This window comes from Dendropsophus ebraccatus, chromosome 10 (genome assembly GCF_027789765.1).
Source record: "Dendropsophus ebraccatus isolate aDenEbr1 chromosome 10, aDenEbr1.pat, whole genome shotgun sequence".
In the NCBI taxonomy this organism is placed as follows: domain Eukaryota; kingdom Metazoa; phylum Chordata; class Amphibia; order Anura; family Hylidae; genus Dendropsophus; species Dendropsophus ebraccatus.
The window spans coordinates 7795802-7823219 of NC_091463.1; the positions used below are offsets into that span (position 1 = coordinate 7795802).

The 27418-nt window shown below is 49.5% G+C and overlaps 1 protein-coding gene across 4 annotated transcripts in view; it reads right to left on the minus strand.

Annotated features, from left to right (window-relative positions):
• The window catches only part of NPDC1 (neural proliferation, differentiation and control 1), a 62695-nt gene that overhangs the window by 5359 nt on the left and 29918 nt on the right, over positions 1-27418 (minus strand). Inside the window, exons 2-8 of one of the 4 annotated variants that reach the window (XM_069943795.1) lie at positions 26789-26923; positions 9120-9200; positions 7663-7794; positions 5944-6010; positions 5120-5204; positions 4392-4471; positions 4190-4289 (exon numbers count right to left, since the gene is read on the minus strand). In XM_069943795.1, the coding sequence (XP_069799896.1) occupies positions 4190-4289; positions 4392-4471; positions 5120-5204; positions 5944-6010; positions 7663-7794; positions 9120-9200; positions 26789-26923 (680 nt within the window). Of the gene's footprint in view, positions 1-4189; positions 4290-4391; positions 4472-5119; positions 5205-5943; positions 6011-7662; positions 7795-9119; positions 9204-17337; positions 17547-26788; positions 26924-27418 lie in introns of those variants that run through there. The other 3 variants (XM_069943794.1, XM_069943797.1, XM_069943796.1) reach the window with 3 other exon arrangements.

Sequence of the window (27418 nt, forward strand, 5' to 3'; positions counted from 1 at the left end):
CATAGAATGATCATTCTAGCCGCTACGGATACTTTGTAGCAGGCCCGGACTGGTAATCTGGCAAGGCGGGCAAATGCCCGCTGGGCTGGCCAGATTACCAGTCTGTGGGCCGCCCGGGCTGTCTAATAGAAAAAAAAAAAAATCACCGCTGCGGCCCGCTCCTGACATGCTCCTCCAGTCCAATCAACGTGGGGCCGATGCGGCCCGCCGCTGTGGCCCCTCGTTGATTGGCGGAGCACGTCAGGAGCGGGCCAGCCGGGCCAAGGTGAGCGGGCTGTGGTGGCGGGAGGGGGCGGGAGGGGGCTGCGGTGGCGTGTCTCCGCCCCGTTGTTCCCCTCCCAAGTGCCGAGGGCCGCAGACGTGCCGCGCGCAGGCACGTCTGCAGCCACCTCCACCAGGCCCCCAGCGGTGACGTCACTTCCCTGACGCGCCGCTGAGGACCTGGAGGAGAGAGAGGAGAGCCGCCGCCGCCGTGGACCGAAGATCCAGCCGAGGAAGAAGCTGCTGGGAGCGAGGTGAGGTGAGAATGTTTTTTTTTTTTTAACCCCTTCACATGTGGCCATGCAGGGGGGCTATTCTATATAGGAGGGGGGTGCAGGGGGGGGGGGGCTATTCCATATTGGAGGAGGATGCAGGGGGTCTATTCTATACAGGAGGGGGTGCAGGGGGCTATTCTATATGGGAGGGGGATGCAGGGGGCTATTCTATACAGGAGGGGGTGCAGGGGGCTATTCTATATAGGAGGGGGGTGCAGGGGGGGGGGCTATTTTATATAGGAGGAGGATGCAGGGGGGCTATTCTATATGGGAGGGGGTGCAGGGGGGGGCTATTCTATATGGGAGGGGGATGCAGGGGGCTATTCTATATGGGAGGGGGTGCAGGGGGGCTATTCTATATAGGAGGAGGATGCAGGGGGGCTATTCTATATGGGAGGGGGTGCAGGGGGGCTATTCTATATAGGAGGAGGATGCAGGGGGCTATTCTATATGGGAGGGGGATGCAGGGGGCTATTCTATATAGGAGGAGGATGCAGGGGGGCTATTCTATATGGGAGGGGGTGCAGGGGGGCTATTCTATATAGGAGGAGGATGCAGGGGGGCTATTCTATATGGGAGGGGGTGCAGGGGGGCTATTCTATATAGGAGGAGGATGCAGGGGGGCTATTCTATATGGGAGGGGGTGCAGGGGGGCTATTCTATATAGGAGGAGGATGCAGGGGGGCTATTCTATATGGGAGGGGGTGCAGGGGGGCTATTCTATATAGGAGGAGGATGCAGGGGGGCTATTCTATATGGGAGGGGGTGCAGGGGGGCTATTCTATATAGGAGGAGGATGCAGGGGGGCTATTCTATATGGGAGGGGGTGCAGGGGGGCTATTCTATATAGGAGGAGGATGCAGGGGGGCTATTCTATATGGGAGGGGGTGCAGGGGGGGCTATTCTATATAGGAGGAGGATGCAGGGGGGCTATTCTATATGGGAGGGGGTGCAGGGGGGGCTATTCTATATAGGAGGGGGATGCCGGGGGCTATTCTATATAGGAGGGGGATGCAGGGGGCTATTCTATATAGGAGGGGGATGCAGGGGGGCTATTCTATATGGGAGGGGGTGCAGGGGGGGCTATTCTATATGGGAGGGGGATGCAGGGGGCTATTCTATATTGGGGGGATGCAGGAGGCTATTCTATATGGGGGGGGGGTGCAGGGGGGGCTATTCTATATGGGGGGGGTGCAGGGGGGGCTATTCTATATGGGAGGGGGATGCAGGGGGCTATTCTATATTGGGGGGATGCAGGAGGCTATTTTATATGGGAGGGGGATTCAGGGGGCTATTCTATATAGGAGGAGGATGCAGGGGGGCTATTCTATATGGGAGGGGGATGCAGGGGGGTATTCTATATGGGAGGGGGTGCAGGGGGCTATTCTATATAGGAGGAGGATGCAGGGGGGCTATTCTATATGGGAGGGGGATGCAGGGGGCCATTCTATATAGGAGGGGGATGCAGGGGGGCTATTCTATATGGGAGGGGGATGCAGGGGGGCTATTCTATATGGAAGGGGGGGTGCAGGGGGCTATTCTATATGGGAGGGGGATGGACAGGGGGGCTATTCTATATGGAGGGGGATGCAGGGGGGCTATTCTATATGGGAGGGGGATGCAGGGGGCTATTCTATATGGGGGGATGCAGGGGGCTATTCTATATGGGGGGATGTATAGATGAGGATGTATAGATGAAGATGTTGCTGGAGCATGAAGCCTAAAATGTCTGTCTGGCAGATCCCGTGGAGAGGAGTCCTGGCCAGAGAAGCCTTCATGATGGCCGGAGCCAGATGGAGAAGAAAAGGAAAAGTGGACGTCTCGTCATGCAGAGAAGACGCCTACTGTGAGTGACAGGATGTAACTGCACTATAATCACTTATAATGTCTGCAGAACCTTTATACAGCTGGGATCTACCTCAGTATCAGGGGTGTCACACTCCGGCCCTCCAGGTGTTGCAAAACTACAATTCTCGTCATGCTTTAGCTGTCCAGTCCTGATGGGATTTTTAGTTCTGTAACAGCTGGAGGGACAGAGTGTAACACCTGTGTTCTCTGGTCACTGCTTTGGGAGAATATTGGTCTTTATATAGTGGCTGTTATTTGGTGCCAGTATAGTGGTATCCAGTCACTGTATGCTGAGAGTAGTGGGCATGGTGTGATGGTATAGGGGTATTATCCAGTCACCGTATGGTGAGAGTAGTGGGCATGGTGTGATGGTATAGTGGTATTATCCAGTCACTGTATGGTGGGAGTAGTGGGCATGGTGTGATGGTATTACTCGTATTATTGGTAATATTAGTGTTTTATATATGGATTGTATATATGGATATATATATATGGATTTTATATATGGATATATATGTGGATTGTATTCAGTCACAGTGTAGCGGTATTAGTCATTATGTGGTGGTAATGGCCGTGCTCATGGTGTGGTGATATTATTTGTTACTTATATACTGGTAGTATTGGCAATATTGGTGGGTTTGCTTAGTGACAGTATGGCAGTAACGTGTACAGTGTGGTGATAATATTTGCTTACTGGTGTTATTAACTATGACAGTATTATCATGCACAGAAAATTCTTACCCATGTTACCATTATATATCCTTCAATTTTTCCTGGGGCCCTACTGATAGATAGATAGGTAGGTAGGTAGGTAGATAGATAGATAGATAGATAGATAGATAGATAGATAGATGGATATCCAGTAGGAAATGGCTATCTAGCAGCTTATTATGTAGCTTTGACCGCCATTATATGGTGTGCAAACATAGTCAGGATAAAAGGTATTTAAAAAATATTGTAACTTTTGTCCAAAAACAGCACCACCCTGTCCTCAGTGTATGGTTATTACAACTTGGCTCCATTCACTTCAATGGAACTGAGCTGCAATACCTCACACAAACTGAAGAAGAGTGTGGCGCTGTTTCTGGAAGAAGGTGGCCATGTTTTTCTCCTATAAAGGGAATCTGTGAGGTCCGTACCAGGTCTAGGGCTGTAGCTCTTAGCAGACAGGGGTGAGGGAGATATCACTGATCTTTAGTCCAGTGTAAACTTATATAATTGTCCTTTTCATTTCCAACTAAAGTTTCACAACAGCAGCGGCAGCAGCAGCACTAACCTATACGTCCATCAGTCAGAGCAGGAAGGGGCGGGGCAGAAAGTGCTGCTGTGGCTCCACCTCTGTGACACTTCAGCTGGTAATGAAAAGAAAGATTATAGAGGTTTACACTGGACTAAAGATCCGATCCCTGATCTGTACGCTGGGATCTACAGCTGTGTTACCTGGTATAGACCCCACAGGTTCCCTTTAAGGGCACGTTCATACCTAATCCAATGCGGATTTGATGCTTCTGATTTAATCAGTTGAATGAGTGCATATATATGCCACATCAAATCCACAGCAGATCATGTTATAGCATTATTTTTAGGTGCTGATGGTGGGGTTCACATGTTTAAGGGAGTAGTGGGGGACATGGCTAAATAAAGTAGAATTTGCAACAGCTCGTATTTTATACCGCTATCCATGATATATAGGGAGGGATATGATATGTGGGCTGCTGGGGTTTGATTGCCAGGGCTGATTTTAAGTCCCAGTCCGGCCCTGCTTTGTAGTGTGTATCCCATTAATGGCCAGCCATCATACTTACCGGGGCTAACCCAGGACACTCGTATACTGTGAAGTCTCCGTCCTCGTTCTCCTCGTCTGACGTGACGGCAGAATCTGGGTGTTTCAGCTCGTCTTTATTTCTTAAAAAGTAAAACATAAGGGAAAGGAATGAGCTAAAAATCTATGGATCACCTGACCACAGGCCACACCCACCGCCTCCACGCTCTTACAGTAACACTCACTTCTCCATTGAGATCATCTGCTGCTTCTGGTGCTGGTAGTGATACATTTGGGCATTTTGGGCCAATTTCTTATCACCGGGCTGAAAGCGAAAATAGATTGGGATATCACTACAAAAGTAATTATGACGTCTAAATAAACTCTGACCAACAGGTTGTTCTGTTCTGTGAAATCCTGTCCCTTATGCTCATCTCTCGGGTGTCCTGTCTAGATGAACGTCGCCTTATAGGATGTATCACTGCTTAGTGGGACTTTTAGTATTTTAGTAGTGCTAGAAAGCTGCACTGTGGCCATATTTTCACTACTTTTCCAGAAAGAGACAAAACTAAGGGCCCTGCGACATGTGCCGATTATCAGCCGAACAGACCAATATCACCCTGTGTAAAAGGGCTAGTGATCAGCTGATGAATGAGCAAGAAGGAAACATTAGACCCACATGTCTGCATGTATTTGGGGATGATTGGCTACTAAGAACTGCACAATGCATGGAGCCTTGTGAATGCTTTGTAAATAGGTGTCAATCACTGAGACTGATGCTCATTTACAGGCGGCCTCGGGCCTTGGTCTAATAGGGCCCTAAGAAATGACTGAGTTAACTTGACAGAAGAGCTTGACTCAAGGAGTTAGACGCACTTTGGGATATTGTAACAATATAATGGCAGCACAGCTTCTAGACTGAGCCATCATTCCTGTAATATGGGAAGTAATGTAAAAAAAAAAGACAACATACCGATGTCTTCTCGTATGGTGGTGGAGGAGACGTCTTGTATGCAGGGTAATCTGTCCGTTCTGCCAGCTTTATCTCCTTGCGCATTCTATGAAGAAATAGAATGAAAAAAATGTATAAATAAAGACTTAATAGTGGACCTAAAACTTCCATTCCAGACTGGGGTAAGGTCAGCATGACACCCTACAACTTATAGTCCAGACTGTATATATCTGGACAGTTCATATGATGTGGCCAGCTCAGTACCTTTCTATAGCAAGCCGCTCCGCACGAGCCCCCACTCCAACAGCGTGTAGGTAACAATAAAGAGAATTCACCTGGGCTCAGCGATGCAGTGCTTCAATATACTTGCTTTATTCAAGTGATCCAAGAAAAGGGTATTATTAAGATTATGTATGATTAAGGGTACGTGACGTACCAGAAACGTGTTGGCGTGGGTCTGAGAGAGCGCACTACATGTCTCCGTTGTTTTCTTGGATCACTTGAATAAAGCAAGTATATTGAAGCACTGCATCGCTGAGCCCAGGTGAATTCTCTTTATTGTATATATCTGCACATATGTATAAACACACACATCTAGCTATCGATCTATCTACATATATGTGTGTGTGTGTATATGTGTGCATATACAGCACCTAAACTGCCTGCATTACTGAAGTCACTGCCTGGGATGCAGGAGTGATCACATATGGCGGGAATATATAGGAGATTTGTCTAATGGAAGATTCCCCCCTTTGCCTTTAGCAATATGGTAGGATATACTAAGAAAGTATGACTGCATTGACTGCTGCCCTGTAAACCTCCCCTCTTAGTAAAGTATACATTACCTGCACCAGCAAACCCCAGCGACGATCAGAGCCAGGAGTCCAGCGACGGCACAGGCCACCACCACACCTGCGGGCACACAGAGGGCAAAAGCTTTAGGCCACAGTCCTGTAATATCACACATAATAGAGGAAACAACGCATGCTGTTCATCGCCCTCTTATCAGAACGCCTGGCATATGGATTCAATGATCTCTGCAGGACCCCTAGTAATCAGCTTTCTCACACCCCAGAATGGCTGACCTGTTTAGTTAAAGGGATTGTTCTTCACCCAAAAAGTATTTCTTTCAAAATAATTGGTGCCAGAGATTTGTAATTTACTTCTATTAAAAAAATCTCCAGTCTGCAGTCCTGAAGGAATTGGTATTCTCTTTCCAGTCTGACACAGTGCTCTCTGATGCCACCTCTGTCCATGTCAGGAACTGTCCAGAGCAGCAGCAAATCCCCATAGAAAGCCTCTCCTGCTCTGGACAGTTCCTGACATGGACAGAGGTGGCAGCAGAGAGCACTGTAACATACTAGAAAATATACCACTTCCTGCAGGACATATAACAGCTGATAAGTACTGAAGACTGGAGATTTTTTAATAGAAGTAAATTACAAATCTCTGGCACTTTCTGGCACCAGTTCCATAGAAAAATTTTTTTTTTTGTGAACAACCTCTTTAAGCAGTGATATCTTCCCTCTCTACTGCTACCAAGGCAAATGTGATGCTCTGGACTCAGGGCGTAATGGATTTTGGTGTAAAGGCAGCCATTATGGATATAGGATCATTATGTTCAGTGTAAATTGAGCCGTCAGCAGATAATGTGGTTGGGAGTCTTTTATTGTAGAGTTAAAGGTGAAGACAAGGGGAGAGGTATTGAGGCCCTGCAGTGACCGGGCAATGGGCTCTCTGCTGGGGCTATTGTACTCTGTTCAGGCGGCCATCCTGGCTCTTCCCCAGACTTAATTGCTCTATTGTGCGGCTCAGCATCCTCTCATCCTTTCCTGGGGATCTGTGCCTTTGACTGAACACTTGGAACAAAACAGGCAAGGTTATGCAGAGGGGCACAATGGCTGTTTGAAGACGGATTAACAAGCCCTTTATAAGGACACATGAAAAGCAGAGAAGGGGTCGCTTTACACTGAACACTTCCCGGATACTTCATCCAGCAAGTTCAACGCGTGTTGTGGGGCAGAAGGAGGGGCTCAGAAATAAACCCATAACACAGCGCGGCCAATGGGGAAAGATGGGAAAATTCCCATTATAAAATATTATATATATATATACATATATATATATATATATATATATATATATATATATATATATATATATATATATATAAAAAAAACCTTCAGGTGTCCTCTGGTGTTAAGCCTGTTCTATCTGCATCGAGGAAAGTTGAATAAAAAAAAAATATGGCCACAATCGTTGCTCCCACATGATCTACGACCCAGCTTTCCTAAGTAAGAGTTGGTGATATATTGAAGCATAATTACTGCCAATCAGGAGTCTGGGAAAGTAGAGTCTGCAATCTCAGACAACTGACTCTAGGAGTGGCAATGGCAGCCATATTGTTTGACTACAATGACAAATCAGCCTAGTAATAGATAGGTGTGTGAGAGCAGACATGGACTTGTTACTCAGGAGATTGGCAAAGCTTAGTGCAACCACTGTGACAGCAGAAACAGAGGCCATATTGCTTGTCAATCGTCTACCAAACTGATATGTTGTACCTAGCAGCAAAGCATCATTGGGAGGTCGCTTTGTTGTTCTAGGAACCACCGGTATTCTTCGGCCTGATGGTCCTTCTTCTGCCGGAGGATCGAGGGCCGGAGGCGGTGGAGCCTGGGATGCTGTGGTGTTCACTGAGGGAAAGAACAAACATAGCGATGAGATGAGCACAGGAGACATCATGGATCTGGTGAAGCTATAACTATTGTTTGCTAGCCAAACACGGTCTATGTTGTATCCAAGTAATACACATCAACCAAGGCTTTTATAGCAATCCCTATACTGTGAGGGTATTCTGGTACCCTCCAGCCTGCAGATGATCCTGGGATGCGGACTGTTTACATAGTCTCTGTTTCTGTCATCATGCTCCACTGAAGCAGAAAGGCTGCACTTGGCAAACAATTACAGGCTCAGTGACGGATTAGTAATGATGGCCGAGTGTGTAGCTTGAAGCTTATGACACCTACAACCTGTAAATTGTAGTAATCTGAGGGAAACCCTTTAAAGAAAGTTTCTGTCATATAACTAAACTTTTTACACGTCATAGAAACATGTTTAGGTCAGTAAGGGCCCCATTAGATGGATCGCTAATCGCCCAAATCAGGCTGATCTGGTCAATTATTGCTCTGTGTAATAGAGACAATTATCAGCTGATGAAACCATCATCGACTGATCGTGTCCTTAGGTCCAGACTGAAAATCATCGGCCGCTACGTGTAATAGTGATGTGATGTGACTGTGTGAAAAAATAAATAAACTCCTACACACCTGTCCACGCTCCCTGATATCCTGCTAGCTTCGGCCCGCTCCTGGCACTGTCCCGGTGATTGGCTGAGCGGCCTGTGACTTTACACAGGAGTGGGCCGACGCTACAGGATGTCCGGGAGCGTGGAGAGGTATATAGGAGTTTATTTTTAACAAGGGCTGCATGGACATTGCTAACAATATATAGACAGAGCCCTTGCTGGGCGATTATTGGGCAGTGTACGGACTCAGTAAGTGAGCGCCGATCTCCCAGAAAGTCATCAGGCCCTGTATGAGGGTCCTTAGGGTCTGGGTGCTCAGTATGAGCCAGGAGGGGCGCTCAGCTGAATGCTGCTCTCCCGTATCTGTGCAGGAGACGGGCTCCATAGTTTGTTGCTAGAAAAGCTCCTCAGGATAATAACGGACTGAGTAAAAGTAACAACTGAGGAGCGGGAAAACGCCCGATCCTCCACCGATCGCATCTTTTGGACTGGCTTTAAAATCTCTCTCTATCAGCCGCAGATCTTCCTGTGTAAACAGCCCATAGCAATATATATATAAATGGCCGCATGAACCATACAGCGATTGTTTGTGTGGCCCGATCAGTCAAGCCTTCTGAAGGGACTGCGCCAATCTTGCTGATCACTTGCGTCCTTGCATGACCCCATATTGGGCCGCATAAAAGGAGCCTTATAGGATGATAGCGTGGCACCAACCTTGTGCTAATTCTGCCACTTGCGGCTTCTGTCTTTGCATCATGGAGGCCAGGTAGTCAATGACGGCTTCTGGGCCACTCTCTACTGAAAAAAGACAAAAGAGAAAGAAAAAACGAAAATTAAAAAACAAAGCTGTGAATATTCTACAAGCAGATATGTGTAATGTGTCACGTAAGAGATGAAATTCTTCTTTGAAATCAACTGGTGCCAGAGATTTGTAATTTACTTCTATAAAAAAATCTCCAGTCTTATTAGCTGCTGTATGTCCTGCAGGAAGTGGTGTATTCTCTCCAGTCTGGAGAGCAGGAGAGGTTTCCTATGGGGATTTGCTGCTGCTATGGACAGTTCCTGACATGGACAGAGGTGGCAGCAGAGAGCAGTGTGTCAGACTGGAGAGAATACACCACTTCCTGCAGGACATACAGCAGCTGATAAGTACTGGAAGACTGGAGATTTTTTAATAGAAGTAAATTACAAATCTCTGGCATCAGTTGATTTCAAAGAAAAGATTTTGGTGAACCACCCATTTAGGAAACTAGGTGATCACTCTATCCCCTAGTGACATCACTATGAGGTATGAGGAATGAAGTGCCCTGTGCCCCTAAGGTACCAATAACTTCTAGGTCTTAGCGGACACAGATCAATGGCTGAACCTTGGCCGACAATGAGGATCCAGACAGCGCGCTTGTCCGTCATGCATCATTAGACGCACACTTGACCCGCAGGACACTGAGCCCATTACAGATCAGGTGTCAGGCGGCTCAAGGGCCGCTATAGGGACCCCAGTGAAAGGGATAATAGTCACTGTGTCCATCAAAGGTGAATGGTCTCATTGTAGCTGTAAACGAAGGGACCACCTCCAGCAGAGACCACCACAAACCTGCAATTACTCATCAGAAGCCCCGAGGCCGGTGCTAGTGCTCCTGCGGCTTCTAGAACAGAGGCTTGTAAAGTAGCCTACCTGCCTGGTGATGTGGGGGGAGGCTCTGCTGCCATGAACTGGTCTAACAAGTCACTGTGGGAAGTAGTGGGTATAAGATCTATGGCTCACATCTGCCCAGAATGGGTCTGAACGGCTTTACTCTATGGATGTCCCCTTTAAAGGAGGGGTTCATCAAAACATTTTTTTCTTTCATATCAACTGGTGCCAGAAAGTGCCAGAGATTTGTAATTTACTTCTATTAAAAAAAATCTCCAGTCTTCCAGTACTTATCAGCTGCTCTATGTCCTGCAGGAAGTCTCCAGTCTGACACAGTGCTCTCTGCTGCCACCTCTGTCCATGTCAGGAACTGTCCAGAGCAGGAGAGGTTTTCTATGGGGATTTGCTGCTGCTCTGGACAGTTCCTGACATGGACAGAGGTGGCAGCAGAGAGCACTGTGTCAGACTGGAGAGAATACACCACTTCCTGCAGGACATACAGAAGCTGATAAGTACTGGAAGACTGAAGTTTTTTTTTTTTTTTTTTTTTTTTTTAAAGAAGTAAATGAGATATCTCTGACACTTTCTGACACCAGTTGATTTGAAAGAAGTCTTTTTGGTGAACTACTCCTTTAACTATAGTGCAGGGATGGCCCTCCAGCTGTTGCAAAACTACAATTCCCATCATGCCTGAGCTGTAGGGCCAAAGATTCCCCATCCCTGCACTATAGTGTATAAGAATAGGAGAGGCAGTGATGGAGAAGTGACAACTGCTGCTTTGGGCCTGATCCCTGCCTAGAGTAGTAGCCTCATAGCGGCGGTGTAGGATCAGAGCAGGTGTAATGATGGCGGCAGAGGAAGTGTAAGGTAATAAAGCTGAGGGCCGCACTGAATGGAGCTGACAGGCAGTAAACAGAGGAGAAGCATCTGTGATCAGGAAGAGCGGCCATAAAACATTATACGGCATGTTCTGCCCACCCGCCACAAGATGCCGGCAAATACCTCAGAGCTCAGGGCAGCGTCTATGGTGACTGGGGACGGGCACAGCCACATACGCTGTATAGGGAGGAACAAGCACAGTCCGGAATGGCTGCTGGATGGATGGAGGCGATAACATGGATCCCTGTACCTCAATCCCCAGAGTAATGACCAGCTCCCCCAGTGTACCCCCATTACTACAGGTACTGACACACTCCCCCAATATCATCCTGCCCCCTTAACAACACCCCTACTCCTCAAAGTACAACCCCAATCCTCCATGTATACCCCAATGCGTCAGCGATATCCCTACTCCTCCATGTATACGCCCACTCCCTGCTTCTTTTGGTTGCCTAAAGCAAATCCCATTCACAGGTATTGTCAGCTCCCCTAAGTAGAATATTTGTATAGCTCTGCACCCCCCCGAGTATAGCTCTGCTCCCCCCTCCAGGTATAGCTCTGCTCCCCCCATAGTATAGCTCTGCTCCCCCCATAGTATAGCTCTGCTCCCCCCATAGTATAGCTCTGCTCCCCCCCCCACCCCCAGGTATAGCTCTGCTCCCCCCATAGTATAGCTCTGCTCCCCCCCACCACCAGGTATAGCTCTGCTCCCCCCATAGTATAGCTCTGCTCCCCCCCACCCCCAGGTGTAGCTCTGCTCCCCCCATAGTATAGCTCTGCTCCCCCCCACCCCCAGGTATAGCTCTGCTCCCCCCAGAGTATAGCTCTGCTCCCCCCATAGTATAGCTCTGCTCCCCCCCACCCCCAGGTATAGCTCTGCTCCCCCCATAGTATAGCTCTGCTCCCCCCCCCTTCCAGGTATTGCTCTGCTCCCCCCCCCCCCTCCAGGTATAGCTCTGCTCCCCCCATAGTATAGCTCTGCCCCCCCAGTATAGCTCTGCTCCCCCCCACCCCCAAGTATAGCTCTGCTCCCCCCATAGTATAGCTCTGCCCCCCCCCAGTATAGCTCTGCTCCCCCCCACCCCCAGGTATAGCTCTGCTTCCCCCATAGTATAGCTCTGCTCCCCCACACCCCCAGGTATAGCTCTGCTCCCCCCATAGCATAGCTCTGCTCCCCCCATAGCATAGCTCTGCCCCCCCCAGTATAGCTCTGCTCCTCCCATAGTATAGCTCTGCCCCCCCCCAGTATAGCTCTGCTCCTCCCATAGTATAGCTCTGCCCCCCCCCCAGTATAGCTCTGCCCCCCCCCCCCCAGTATAGCTCTGCTCCCCCCATAGTATAGCTCTGATCCCCCCCACCCCCAGGTATAGCTCTGCTCCCCCCCCCCCCAGTATAGCTCTGCTCCCCCCATAGTATAGCTCTGCTCCCTATAGTAAAGCCCCCCTTGTCCAGATCCCCCAAGAGCATCCCCGCCTACCCCGCCCATCCCTGGTCTCGGCAGGTTCTGCCGCCCCCGAAGATGATTGTACTGAGATGTTAATGCACTTACTGAAGCCACAACACTGCGGACCCCCGGAATACAATATTGGTGCCATGAGCCAATTAGTTTTGTATATTAGAGAAAATATGTGGCCGAAGAGCCTGTGGGGGTCCGGCCTTCATTACCACATCACACCTCCATCCCCAAAACTCAGCAAACAAGCCCCTTTCCTCCAGCTCAATAGGTGCACCCAGGACCTGTACAGATGTTAATGAATCCTGGGCAAGGCCGTCCTACAACCAGGCAGATGGCTGGAGAAACAAGCTGCCCGGACCCCCCTCTGAGACCAGACATGGGGGGTCACCTCAGAGCTGTGTTTTGTAAACATGTCAAACCAATCGGGTCTGGCCCCAGCGCTGGTTTCATGTCACATCTCCATTCACCAAATGCTTTTCACCTGGACACAAAGGAGCCAGCGGGGTGAATGGGGATGGAGAATCCGATGGAACGCTGCCTCTAGTGGCCAAAGGAAGGAATCATAGGCGTTATCCAGGAATTTACACCAAAACAGCGCCACACGTGTCCTCAGGTTGTGTGTGGTATTACATCTCTGCTCCATTCACAATACCACAAACAATCTGAGGCACTGTTTCTAGAAGAAAGCGCCATGTTTTCCCCCTTTTACCAATGTGTGATGCCTGGTGCAGAGGTGGAGGGGGTGGAGCGTGACACACAGACTCCATCTGCTGTTCTTTGAGGATTTATGTCATTCTAATACAGTTTATTAACTACTCCTGGATTGTCCCTTCAAGAACCTATACCATCACAGTAAATATAGATCACCATCCATTAATACAGATCACCATAGTGGTGGTGGTGGTGGTGGGGGGGGGGGGTCAGCTTTATAAAGCTTACTCCTTTCAGTATGGAGAGTCTCTCGCTCTGGAGGACGTGAGCTTTCCTGGATTATCAAACAAGCTGTGTAATTCTTCACTTTCCCAGTGGTGGCGCTGTGGGGAAGCTTACTTCCTGGCTGTATCAATGCCTGTTTATTTAGCCAGCTTTCCCAGGAACAGATATAGGTACAGCCATCTATATACCCATTGTTATCTATTTATCTATCTCCAATCTCTCTATACATCTCTCTCTCTCTCTACATATATATATATATATGTATATATCCAATCTATCCATCTCTCTCCCTCCATCTCTCTCTCTCTCCCCTATCTCTCTCTCCTATCTCTCTATTTCCTATCTCTCTATCCATCCATCTCTCTATCCATCCATCTCTCTATCCATCCATCTCTCTATCCATCCATCTCTCTATCCATCCATCTCTCTATCCATCCATCTCTCTCTCTGTTGTTACCCAAGAACATTAGAATGAACACCTAATTTTTTGCACCTTACCTTGGAGTGCCATTGGACTTACTTTACTATATAAGGAAGCTCGTGGTTGGAGCTGCAACAGGCACCCACCTGCACCAAATTTTGGGCTGCTGAATTACACCTATATACATCTATCTATCTATGTAGCGGAGATGGGCAGCACTCTTTAAAAGGGACGATGCAGGTGCCCGCAGACAAATCCCAGACCAAGGATTGAGTCAAATATAGAGAAATACTCTGCAGCACTGAAATGGTGAAAAAACATGCAAAACATGGATTTATTCCATATAACAATGTACAGCAATAGCACAAGTGATACACTGTGTGTTTTTTTGTTTTACGATTTGAGTGCTGCAGAGTATTTCTCTATATCTATCTATCTCTCTATATAAAAGGTATATCACCGCAGCACTCCGGATGTGATCAAACAAGTGGATTTATTGCTCCCAAAGGTGCGACGTTTTGCTCATACAATCAGAGCTTTCTCAAGCCTTGAGAAGCTCGAGAAAGCTCCGATTGTATGAGCAAAATGTCGCACCTTTGGGAGCAAAAAATCCACTTGTTTGATCACATCCGGAGTGCTGCGGTGATATACCTTTTATATACATGGTTGGTTCCACAGTGGAAATTGCTGGCACCCACTCCCAAGTTCACACTTAAGTACTGCACCTGCTATACTCACTCACTCACTCCATCCATCCCTGTGTCTAGGCCATTGCAAGAGGTCTGCTCCAGATAAGACTGATAGAGGAAAATATATATATGTAACATTGGGTCTATATATATAGATATCCATTGCCTACAGGTTTGCTCCAGATAAGACCGATACAGGAGGATATATATAACATTGGGTATATATATATATATATAATCCCCCCATGTCTGGCCCATTGCCTACAGGACTGCTGCAGACAAGGCCTATACAGGAGAATATACATGTATAACATTGGGCACATATATATATATATTTTATGTCTCCCCCTATGTCTGGCCCATCGCCTACAGGTCTACTACAGATAAGGCAGCTACAGGAGGACACAATGGACTTGGCCTCAGGTGAGATGTTTGTCTTCACCTACGACTGATCAAAGGATTTAGAGTTGTCACCTTGCTCCAGACGCCTAATACACAATCACTATTTACTGACCAAACGCAGACGGCCTGACCGAGCAACGCGGGGGCTACAAGTCTCATCAGGAATATGGTGGATATTGTATACCAGAGACCTCAGCTATATAACGCATCAAATGCAGAAACCAGCATCCCCCCCACCTCTGGCAAAACTACAACTCCCAGCATGCTCTGACAGCCAAAGTAGTAGTAGTGCACCAGCTGGAGAGACACAGGCTGGGCATGCTGGGAGTTGTAGTTTTGCACCAGCTGGAGAGTTATAGGCTGGGGAACATCAATATAAACCATGCAGAGGACACCCCTGGGGTATTGACCAATGTGCCCCATTAAAGGGATCTTCCATTTGAAGGGTTATTGGCTATATAGGATCCAGTATGCTTAGCCCAGACCGTGATTGTCTAGACTAAAACAGAAATTATAAACTCTATTCCTACAAACAGAAGCCAGGATCCTTCCATTCACTTACAGCAAGCAGAGAAGCTGTAAAGGTTTTTTTTTTTTTTTTTTTTTTTTTTTTTTTTTAAAGTTGCAGAAGTTGTCACTCCCCAGGGAATGGGCTTCATGTACATTAGGGAGATGCTGGGGCACTTCATTTAGCAATACAACAGCGCTGCAGCGCACCCTATTGGTCAATGGTAAAATAACAACAAACAGCATAAAAACAAGGGTCAGAGACAATGTGAGCGGCTGGTACTAAGATACACTGCATCTGCTATACTGGAAGCTAGTGCTCTCTTGTATCAGCTGCTCTATGCAGGGAAAGGGCTAATTGCAGTCCATATGGGATCAGCAACCTCTGTATTGTTCTGCAAAGCTGGTGTATATACTAGCGTATACTTCTATCCTCTGTATTTATGGAGATGATCCACAGCGCTCTGTGGTGGTGAGTGGAGATGTGGATGTGACCATGCTATCTCCCCATCACCACGGCTGTTCTCAAGGCTCCGCAACACATCACGTTTCAGTCCATGTGAGAGCGGACGTGCACAGAGCCTGGACGCCAGTGACCCTGAATACAGGGAGAGACAAAGCACCTGCTGTCCTAGGGCTGGGACCCAAACTATCTATGATTCCATTTACACAGAAAGATTATCTGACAGATTATCTGCCAAAGATTTGAAGCCAAAGCCAGGAATGGATTTGAAGAGAGGAGAAATCTCAGGCTTTCCTTTATGATCTGATCTCTGTTTATAGTCTGTTTCTGGCTTTGGCTTCAAATCTTTGGCAGATAATCTGTAAGATAATTGTTCTGTGTAAATGGACCTCTATCTCTCTATCTCTATCTCCTCTCTATGTATCTCTCTAACTATCTATTTCCTCTCTATCTATCTCTCTTAACTATCTTTGTATCTCTCTATCTATAGTTGGGCACAGCCACATGCTGCGGTATCGGTGCAGACTGACTTATATCAGTATATATATATATATATATATATATATATATATATATATATATATATATACACATATAGTATTTCTACCTCCTCATTTAAGTCAACGAAAAATTCTCATAATGAACATAATGGAGGACACGGCGAGGATTCTGTGCGGTGTGTGGCCGAACCCCAAGAACAGCCATAACAATAACAAACACAGGGAACGTCCATATACACTACACATACACACATAAGACAAGGAGGGACGTAGGTATGCACTACACACACATAACTCAAGGAGGGTACGTCCATATACACTCCAGAAATAACACAAGCAGGGACGTCCATATCCATTACACACATAACACACAGAGGGGACGTCTATATACACACTACACACAACACAAGGAGGGACGTCCATATACACTACATACAACACAAGGAGGGACGTCCGTATACAATACACACAACACACAGAGGGGATGTCTATATACACTACACACACACACACACACACACACACACACACACAGGGGACGTCCATATACACCACACACATAACACAAGGAGGGGACGTCCATATACACCACACACATAACACAAGGAGGGGACGTCCATATACACCACACACATAACACAAGGAGGGGACGTCCATATACACCACACACACAACACAAGGAGGCGACGTCCATATACACCACACACATAACACACACACAAGGAGGGACATCCATATACACTATACACATAACACAAGGAGGCGACGTCCATATACACCACACACATAACACACACACAAGGAGGGACATCCATATACACTATACACATAACACAAGGAGGCGACGTCCATATACACCACACACATAACACACGCACGCACGCACACACAAGGAGGCGACGTCCATATACACCACACACATAACACACACATGCACACACAAGGAGGGACATCCATATACACTATACACATAACACAAGGAGAGGACAGATGATGATGGTTGTACGAGTTGTCCATATACACCACACATGACACATGGCACTCACCTCCGTGGTGGTGACGATGCCCGGGCTCGCTATGGTGGAGGTGGTAGCCAGTGGTCAGTGACCACAGGGCGCACAACAGCCACTTTGTAAACAGTGGGTGGTCGGCTTTCATGTTGGCTGTAAGAGCAGCTGAGGTGAGAGGAAGCGGCCAGGGGATAAGGCACAAGATGCAGCGCGGATGCAGCACAGCCGAGACGAGCGCTCAGTGTGAGCTCAGACAGTGTGGGAGAAGCAGGGAACTCTCATCCCACGCACACTGCAACTGGGCGACAGCCAATCACAGCCCGGCCGGGACAGCATCACCGTGGGCAACCATTAATATATCAATACACAGAAGGGTCCTGATGCTGCGGCCGTCACGTGCCGCATCACACAGGATGGTCTACACTGCTATATCGACTGCATGAGTAACAATTCCCCAGGGGAGACCTCTCTATGCAACAGATTGCTTCATATAGAGAAGAAGAAGGGGCTAATCAGTCTATGGTGGGGGATCAGTCTGAGGTGGTGGTGCGATAGGGGATCTGTCTGTGGTGGTGGGGGGGGGTCAGTCTGTGGTGGTGTTGCGATAGGGGATCTGTCTGTGGTGGTGGGGGGGGGGGAAAGTCTGTGGTGGTGGTGGTGGGGGGGGAACAGTCTGTGGTGGTGGGGGGGGGATCAGTCTGTGGTGGTGGTGCGGGGGAAATCTGTCTGTGGTGGTGGTGCGATGGAGGATCTGTCTGTGGTGTGGGGGGGGGATCAGTCTGTGGTGGTGGGATCTGTCTGTGGTGGTGGGGGGGGGGGTCAGTCTGTGGTGGTGGGGGGGGGATCTGTCTGTGGTGGTGGTGGGGGGGGGGATCAGTCTGTGGTGGTGGGGGGATCAGTCTGTGGTGGTGGGGGGATCAGTCTGTGGTGGTGGTGGGGGGGGGGGGATCTGTCTGTGGTGGTGGTGGTGGGGATCTGTCTGTGGTGGTGGTGGGGGATCTGTCTGTGGTGCGATGGAGGATCTGTCTGTGGTGTGTGTGGGGGGGGCGGGATCAGTCTGTGGTGGTGGTGGTGGGGATCTGTCTGTGGTGGTGGGGGATCAGTCTGTGGTGCGGGGGGGGGAATCTGTCTGTGGTGGTGGTGCGATGGAGGATCTGTCTGTGGTGTGGGGGGGGATCAGTCTGTGGTGGTGGGATCTGTCTGTGGTGGTGGGGGGGGGATCTGTCTGTGGTGTGGGGGGGGGATCAGTCTGTGGTGGTGGGGGGGGGATCAGTCTGTGGTGGTGGTGGTGGGGGGGATCAGTCTGTGGTGGTGGGGGGATCAGTCTGTGGTGGTGGGGGGATCAGTCTGTGGTGGTGGTGGGGGGGGGGATCTGTCTGTGGTGGTGGTGGTGGGGATCTGTCTGTGGTGGTGGGGGGGGATCTGTCTGTGGTGCGATGGAGGATCTGTCTGTGGTGTGTGTGGGGGGGGCGGGATCAGTCTGTGGTGGTGGTGGTGGGGATCTGTCTGTGGTGGTGGGGGATCAGTCTGTGGTGGTGGGGGGGGATCTGTCTGTGGTGGTGGTGCGATGGAGGATCTGTCTGTGGTGTGTGGGGGGGGATCTTTCTGTGGTGGTGGTGCGATGGAGGATCTGTCTGTGGTGTGGGGGGGATCTGTCTGTGGTGTGGGGGGGGATCTGTCTGTGGTGTGGGGGGGATCTGTCTGTGGTGGTGGTGGGGGGGATCTGTCTGTGGTGGTGGTGGGGGGGATCTGTCTGTGGTGGTGGTGGGGGGGATCTGTCTGTGGTGGTGGTGTGATGGAGGATCTGTCTGTGGTGTGGGAGGGGGATCAGTCTGTGGTGGTGGTGGGGGAAATCTGTCTGTGGTGGTGGTGGGGGAAATCTGTCTGTGGTGGTGGTGCGGGGGGGAATCTGTCTGTGGTGGTGGTGCGATGGAGGATCTGTCTGTGGTGTGGGGGGGGGATCAGTCTGTGGTGGTGGTGGTGGGGGGGGATCAGTCTGTGGTGGTGGGGGGATCAGTCTGTGGTGGTGGGGGGATCAGTCTGTGGTGGTGGGGGGATCAGTCTGTGGTGGTGGGGGGATCAGTCTGTGGTGGTGGGGGGATCAGTCTGTGGTGGTGGGGGGATCAGTCTGTGGTGGTGGTGGTGGTGGGGGGATCTGTCTGTGGTGGTGGTGGTGGGGATCTGTCTGTGGTGGTGGGGGGGGATCTGTCTGTGGTGCGATGGAGGATCTGTCTGTGGTGTGTGGGGGGGGGCGGGATCAGTCTGTGGTGGTGGTGGTGGGGATCTGTCTGTGGTGGTGGGGGATCAGTCTGTGGTGCGGGGGGGGGGGGATCTGTCTGTGGTGGTGGTGCGATGGAGGATCTGTCTGTGGTGTGTGTGGGGGGGGGGGGGATCAGTCTGTGGTGGTGGTGGTGGGGGGGTGGGGGGGATCTGTCTGTGGTGGTGGGGGATCAGTCTGTGGTGGTGGGGGGGGATCTGTCTGTGGTGGTGGTGCGATGGAGGATCTGTCTGTGGTGTGTGGGGGGGGGGGGATCTGTCTGTGGTGGTGGTGCGATGGAGGATCTGTCTGTGGTGTGGGGGGATCTGTCTGTGGTGTGGGGGGGATCTGTCTGTGGTGTGGGGGGGATCTGTCTGTGGTGTGGGGGGGATCTGTCTGTGGTGGTGGTGGGGGGGATCTGTCTGTGGTGGTGGTGGGGGGGATCTGTCTGTGATGGTGGTGGGGGGGATCTGTCTGTGGTGGTGGTGGGGGGGATCTGTCTGTGGTGGTGGTGGGGGGGATCTGTCTGTGGTGGTGGTGGGGGGGATCTGTCTGTGGTGGTGGTGGGGGAAATCTGTCTGTGGTGGTGGTGGGGGAAATCTGTCTGTGGTGGTGGTGCGGGGGGGAATCTGTCTGTGGTGGTGGTGCGATGGAGGATCTGTCTGTGGTGTGGGGGGGGGGGGGATCAGTCTGTGGTGGTGGTGGGGGGATCAGTCTGTGGTGGTGGTGCGATGGAGGATCTGTCTGTGGTGTGGGGGGGGATCAGTCTGTGGTGGTGGTGGTGGGGATCAGTCTGTGGTGGTGGTGCGGGGGAAATCTGTCTGTGGTGGTGGTGCGATGGAGGATCTGTCTGTGGTGTGGGGGGGGGATCAGTCTGTGGTGGTGGTGGTGGGATCTGTCTGTGGTGGTGGTGGGATCTGTCTGTGGTGGTGGTGGGGGGGGGATCAGTCTGTGGTGGTGGTGGGGGGATCTGTCTGTGGTGGTGGGGATCTGTCTGTGGTGGTGGTGCGATGGAGGATCTGTCTGTGGTGTGGGGGGGGGGGATCATTCTGTGGTGGTGGTGGGGGGATCTGTCTGTGGTGGTGGTGCGATGGAGGATCTGTCTGTGGTGTGGGGGGGGATCAGTCTGTGGTGGTGGTGGTGGGGGGGATCAGTCTGTGGTGGTGGTGCGGGGGAAATCTGTCTGTGGTGGTGGTGCGATGGAGGATCTGTCTGTGGTGTGGGGGGGGGGATCAGTCTGTGGTGGTGGGATCTGTCTGTGGTGGTGGTGGGATCTGTCTGTGGTGGTGGTGGTGGGGGGGGATCAGTCTGTGGTGGTGGTGGTGGGGATCTGTCTGTGGTGGTGGGGATCTGTCTGTGGTGGTGGTGCGATGGAGGATCTGTCTGTGGTGTGGGGGGGGGATCAGTCTGTGGTGGTGGTGGTGGGGGGGGGGATCAGTCTGTGGTGGTGGTGGGGGGGGATATCAGTCTGTGGTGGTGGTGGTGGGGGGGGGGGGATATCAGTCTGTGGTGGTGGTGGTGGTGGGGGGGGGGATATCAGTCTGTGGTGGGGGCGGCTAGGTCCAGATAGATGGAAAAAGTGTCAATGAGGTGAGACCTCCGACCAGGTCCAGATAGATTAAGAGGGGGCAATGAGGTGAGACCTCCGACCAGGTCCAGATAGATGAAGAGGGGGCAATGAGGTGAGACCACCAGTTAGGTCTAAATAGAAGAAGGAGGTGGATGAGGTGAGACCACCGGCTAGGTCCAGATAGATGAAGAAAGGGACAACGGGGTGAGACCACTGGCTAGGTCCAGATAGAAGAATGAGGTGGATGAGGTGAGACCACCGGCTAGGTCCAGATAGATGAAGGAGGTGGATGAGTTGAGACCACGGCTAGGTCCAGATAGATGAAGAAAGGGACAACGGGGTGAGACCACCGGCTAGGTCCATATAGATGAAGAGGGGGCAATGAGGTGAGACCACCGGCTAGGTCCAGATAGATGAAGAGGTGGATGAGGTGAGACCACCGGCTAGGTCCATATAGAAGAAGAGGGGGCAATGAGGTGAGACCACCGGCTAGGTCCAGATAGATGAAGAGGTGGATGAGGTGAGACCACCGGCTAGGTCCATATAGAAGAAGAGGGGGCAATGAGCTGAGACCACTGGCTAGGTCCAGCATTAGCCACCAGTTCAGGCATCTCACATTTCTCTATGCAGCAGATTCTCAGGGGCAGATGGATCCCACTCTGGAGCCCCCTCATCAGACGACACCTCGCCATCACGTTCCTGGAATCGGCTCATCTTCTGCCCTGTATGGTGCATATACATAGAGTCTATGGCGATTAGTCACCGCACATACTGCGCAATGTGAAGCCCACGGGGGGCGCCGTGAAACACCACCGCCTGCAGGCTGATGAATCTGGGCACGGCTCCACTCCAGTAAGAGGACGAGGTGGCGTCTCTCCAACTCAACAGACTCTTGGGAGACTCACCCGACGTGTCACCGTCACGAAGGGAATCCAAAGGCTAAAATAAGACCCTGGAGGGAAGATGCCAGGAAGACGTTTATCCTTATGATAAGAACGGTTACATAAGATGTCACCGAACATTTACCCACTGCAACCGTGAGAAGAGTGTGAATCGCTCAGTTATCTGTGCATAGAATAGTCCCTGGGATCAGCAGGATCGGTTAGGCCGTGTTCACATGTGTTTTGCTTCTGTGCAGTCTTGTTCATCCCATCCACATGAGGAAGAAACCTGCACTAAATCTACTTTAAAAGTAAAAAAAAAAAACCCTATGTATTTTCAACATGTTTCAGAGAATCAAAATCGGATCAGCATTGTATGAACGTTTCCCTACAGCTCCCCCTACTGGTAGAACATGGCACTACACCAACAGCCGGGGTCCGAGTCTATTCTGCTGCATGGGATTGATAGAACATTGTAAAACAGTTTAAGAGTACTACCATATATATCAGGGTAGATGCTCCAATAGCAACCTACACTGCATAAGACACAGAGGCACAGGGATTAAAGCGCGACTCCGGTGACATTTCTTGTCTTTTAAATCAACTGGTAAGATATATAAATTTGTAATTTACTTTTTAAAAAAAAAAATCTTCAGTCTTCCAGTACTTATCAGCTGCTGTATGCCCTGCATGAAGTGGTGTATTCTCTCCAGTCTGACACAGTGCTCTCTGCTGCCACCTCTGTCCATGTCAGGAACTGTCCAGAGCAACAGCAAATTCCGATAGAAAACCTCTCCTGCTCTCCTAAGGCTGGAGAAAATACACCACTTTCTGCAAGACATACAGCAGCTGATAAGTACTGGAAGCCTGGAGATTAAATAGAAGTAAATTACAAATCTCTGGCACCAATAGATTTAAAAGAAAACAAATTTCACCTCGCCTCTGAGCGTATCCCGGCGGATCACCCACCATGGATTCCGCATCTCACCCCAGCTCGCGGCCGTGCGCATCTCTGCTGGTACCATAGGCTTCATTCTATGGTTCAGCAGATTCCGCTGTCCGGGGGGGCTACATATGGGGGGGGCTACAAGGAGAATGCAGGTTTGGCCAGGGGATGTGATGTCTTCTTCCCTGAGATCTATCTGTACTATTGGATGAACGCCATTACGGCTGGCACGTATCCCCAGGCACGGAGAGGAAGACCGCCACACAATAAAGCAGCTTTCCATGAATGTTTAATGCGGCAGCCGTGTCTCCCCAGCCGGGTAACACTACAATTACATTACCTATAATCTACGGCAGAGCATCTTCCACATCAACAATATTACAGCCGGGGGCAGTCCCATCCATCATGGCGGCTTTAGGTGATTTATGGCTCGCCATCTGTAATGGAGCACGCACTGGGCATGCTGGGAATTCTAGTTCTCCTTTTGCTGGAACAACAACAGGTGTCCTGGCGCTGTGTTATAGGAGCGGTAATTGTGTGGATTTTCCGCTGGCTGTGAGCACACCTGCCGGGTAGTTAGCGGCCTGAATTATTCATGGAATCAGCCAATTGTATGTACGCCGAGTCTGCACCAGTCATAGCAAACAGGGCGCAGTGAGAGGAAGCCAGCACAAGGTGGCACTGGACTGAGCTATAACCCAGCTTTCCCAGTCTCAGATATATCATTACTGAGCTATAACCCAGCTTTCCCAGTCTCAGATATATCATCACTGAGCTATAACCCAGCTTTCCCAGTACAGATGTAATGTATCATCACTGAGCTATAACCCAGCTTTCCCAGTCTCAAATATATCATTACTGAGCTATAACCCAGCTTTCCCAGTACAGATTTAATGTATAATCACTGAGCTATAACCCAGCTTTCCCAGTCTCAAATATATCATTACTGAGCTATAACCCAGCTTTCCCAGTACAGATGTAATGTATCATCACTGAGCTATAACCCAGCTTTCCCAGTCTCAAATATATCATTACTGAGCTATAACCCAGCTTTCCGAGTCTCAGATGTATCATGACTGAGCTATAAGCCAGCTTTCCCAGTACAGATGTAATGTATAATCACTGAGCTATAACCCAGCTTTCCCAGTCTCAAATATATCATTACTGAGCTATAACCCAGCTTTCCCAGTACAGATGTAATGTATAATCACTGAGCTATAACCCAGCTTTCCCAGTCTCAAATATATCATCACTGAGCTATAACCCAGCTTTCCCAGTACAGATGTAATGTATCATCACTGAGCTATAACCCAGCTTTCCCAGTCTCAAATATATCATTACTGAGCTATAACCCAGCTTTCCCAGTACAGATGTAATGTATCATCACTGAGCTATAACCCAGCTTTCCCAGTCTCAGATATATCATCACTGAGCTATAACCCAGCTTTCCCAGTCTCAAATATATCATTACTGAGCTATAACCCAGCTTTCCCAGTACAGATGTAATGTATCATCACTGAGCTATAACCCAGCTTTCCCAGTCTCAAATATATCATTACTGAGCTATAACCCAGCTTTTAGAGTCTCAGATGTATCATGACTGAGCTATAACCCAGCTTTCCCAGTACAGATGTAATGTATAATCACTGAGCTTTAACCCAGCTTTCCCAGTCTCGTATGTATCATCACTGAGCTATAACCCAGCTTTCCTAGTCTCAAATATATTATTACTGAGCTATAACCCAGCTTTCTGAGTATCAGATATATCATGACTGAGCTATAACCCAGCTTTCCCAGTACAGATGTATCATGACTGAGCTATAACCCAGCTTTCCCAGTACAGATGTAATGTATAATCACTGAGCCACAACCCAGCTTTCCCAATCTCAGATGTATCATCACTGAGCTATAACCCAGCTTTCCCAATCTCAGATGTATCATCACTGAGCTATAACCCAGGTTTCCCAGTACAGATGTATCATCACTGAGCTATAACCCAGCTTTCCCAGTACAGATGTACTATCACTGAGCTATAACCAGCTTTCCCAGTACAGATGTAATGTATCATCACTGAGCTATAACCCAGCTTTCCCAGTCTCAGATGTATCATCACTGAGCTATAACCCAGCTTTTCCAGTCTCATATGTATCATCACTGAGCTATAACCCAGCTTTCCCAATCTCAGATGTATCATCACTGAGCTATAACCCAGGTTTCCCAGTACAGATGTATCATCACTGAGCTATAACCCAGCTTTCCCAGTACAGATGTACTATCACTGAGCTATAACCAGCTTTCCCAGTAGAGATGTAATGTATCATCACTGAGCTATAACCCAGCTTTCCCAGTCTCAGATGTATCATCACTGAGCTATAACCCAGCTTTTCCAGTCTCATATGTATCATCACTGAGCTATAACCCAGCTTTCCCAGTACAGATGTAATGTATCATCACTGAGCTATAACCCAGCTTTTCCAGTCTCAGATGTATCATCACTGAGCTATAACCCAGCTTTCCCAGTCTCAGATGTATCATCACTGAGCTATAACCCAGCTTTCCCAGTCTCAGATGTATCATCACTGAGCTATAACCCATCACTGAGCTATAATGGGGGCAGCTGTAACACATCATCCATCCTCAGCTATTTTCGTCCATGTGTTACTGAACCAGAGAGGTCCTTGTGTCCTCAGAGACAGATAGCATTGGGTTACATGGAATTGCGGCATATAAAGCTGTCTGGCCTTGTATCAGGGAGTCCCTTTAATTCCTGTGTCATCCAAGGACGGTAATTGCCTGTGCTCAAGGGTACAGGCTGTAATGTCAGAACGGGGCTGTAAAACATCTCTATGATCCATGGGATTCAGCATGACGGCTGCCCTGACACTGCCCAAGTTTCCAGGTAGATGATACTATCCATTATATAACGGAGGCTGGAGGGGATCGCCTGGCCGACCACCCACCATCACTGACTCATCCTCCATGAGATGAAGTCTCGGCACAGGGAAAGAACAGGACGAGATCTGCCCTCCTCCCTGTACTGTCCCTGAAGCCATGAATCTACAGGATCCATCACCACGTGTCATCAGTCGGAGAGAGGAGAATTATGTGCTGTCTGCTGGGAAGTAGACCTCATGGCTACACGGACTGTCTGATAGAAGGAACCGCTTAGATGGTGATTACTGTGTAACTGCTGGTGAGAGGCACATGGAAGAGAGGGGCACATAGAGAGGGGGCTGACAGCACATCTATAGGAGAGCGCTCACTTAAAAGCTACCTCTCCTGATCCCCTCATACACCTACAACCTGCCTGAGCATAAGGTGACCACTCAGCCCCCTCCAGATCCTCCACCCACCACTCTCCGGGCTCCTCTCCCGACTCCTCTGCTCGCTCCTCTCCCGACTCCTCTGCCCACTCTCTCCTCCATAACCCCTATTGGTTTCCCTGGAAAGAGGAATCCTGCATAGTTTCTACAAATCCACTTGGTTACAATCAGGACTGATGCGACTTTGGCTTTCTTTGACTCCTGGCATCTGCAGAGAATGGATAGAGCCCGAGGGCGGCATCCAACTTCTTCAGAGCCCAAAACTCAAATTCAGGTTCGGAGAACATTGCCGTCCGTGAACCATTCAGCCCTCCATGGGCTGATGAATTCCCCGCTTCTAGGTCAGCAGATGTAAATAATACCAGAATAACAATCCCTATTGAACAGCTGACAGGTGGGGACGATTTATAATATTCATGTCATGGACGGACGTATTTGAAAACAAAGAGCAGAAAGCGGCGGCTGCAGGTGGAGCAGACCTGAGTGCATGCACCATCTCCGCACATTTACCTTGCTTTGCCTCCTCGCATTTTCCTTCGCTGTTTTCTATGTATCCGTGAATACAGGGGCCACACTTCCCCAAGCCTTGAGGACAGACCTCCCTCTTCTGTAGAGGACAGTTCAGACTGTTGTGACATAGAGAGGCTGAAAGACACAAATGGAAGACAAGGTTAAAGCAGAGCCCAGACTATGGCGTCTCAGATACATATAAAGTGGCGGACAACAAGGGGTAAATCCCAATCTCCATATAGTGGTCAGCCCTCACATGGACTGTACCTAGGCTTAGATACCGGGTATCTGGATTCTGCATTGTGCTAAGCAATCAAGAACAAATCTGTTCCTGACGCCATCTTTCCACCCACGCCTGCAGCAATACAGACACACGGCCGCTCAATAACATTAGCCCCGACCTGCAGCAAACATCTGTCTTGTGTCTTGGTGATGGAGTCTATCAGCACCGGCCGCCATGCTTCACTGCCGGGCCGAGTGGCAAGGGAGACAGTTCAGCCGCCTGTTAACTCCTCACTGACCATCCACATCATGTTATATACAGATATATTCACAGGGTACAGGATAGTGACACTTGGGGTACAGTAGAGTGACACTTGGGGACGGGATAGTGACACGCTGACACTTGGG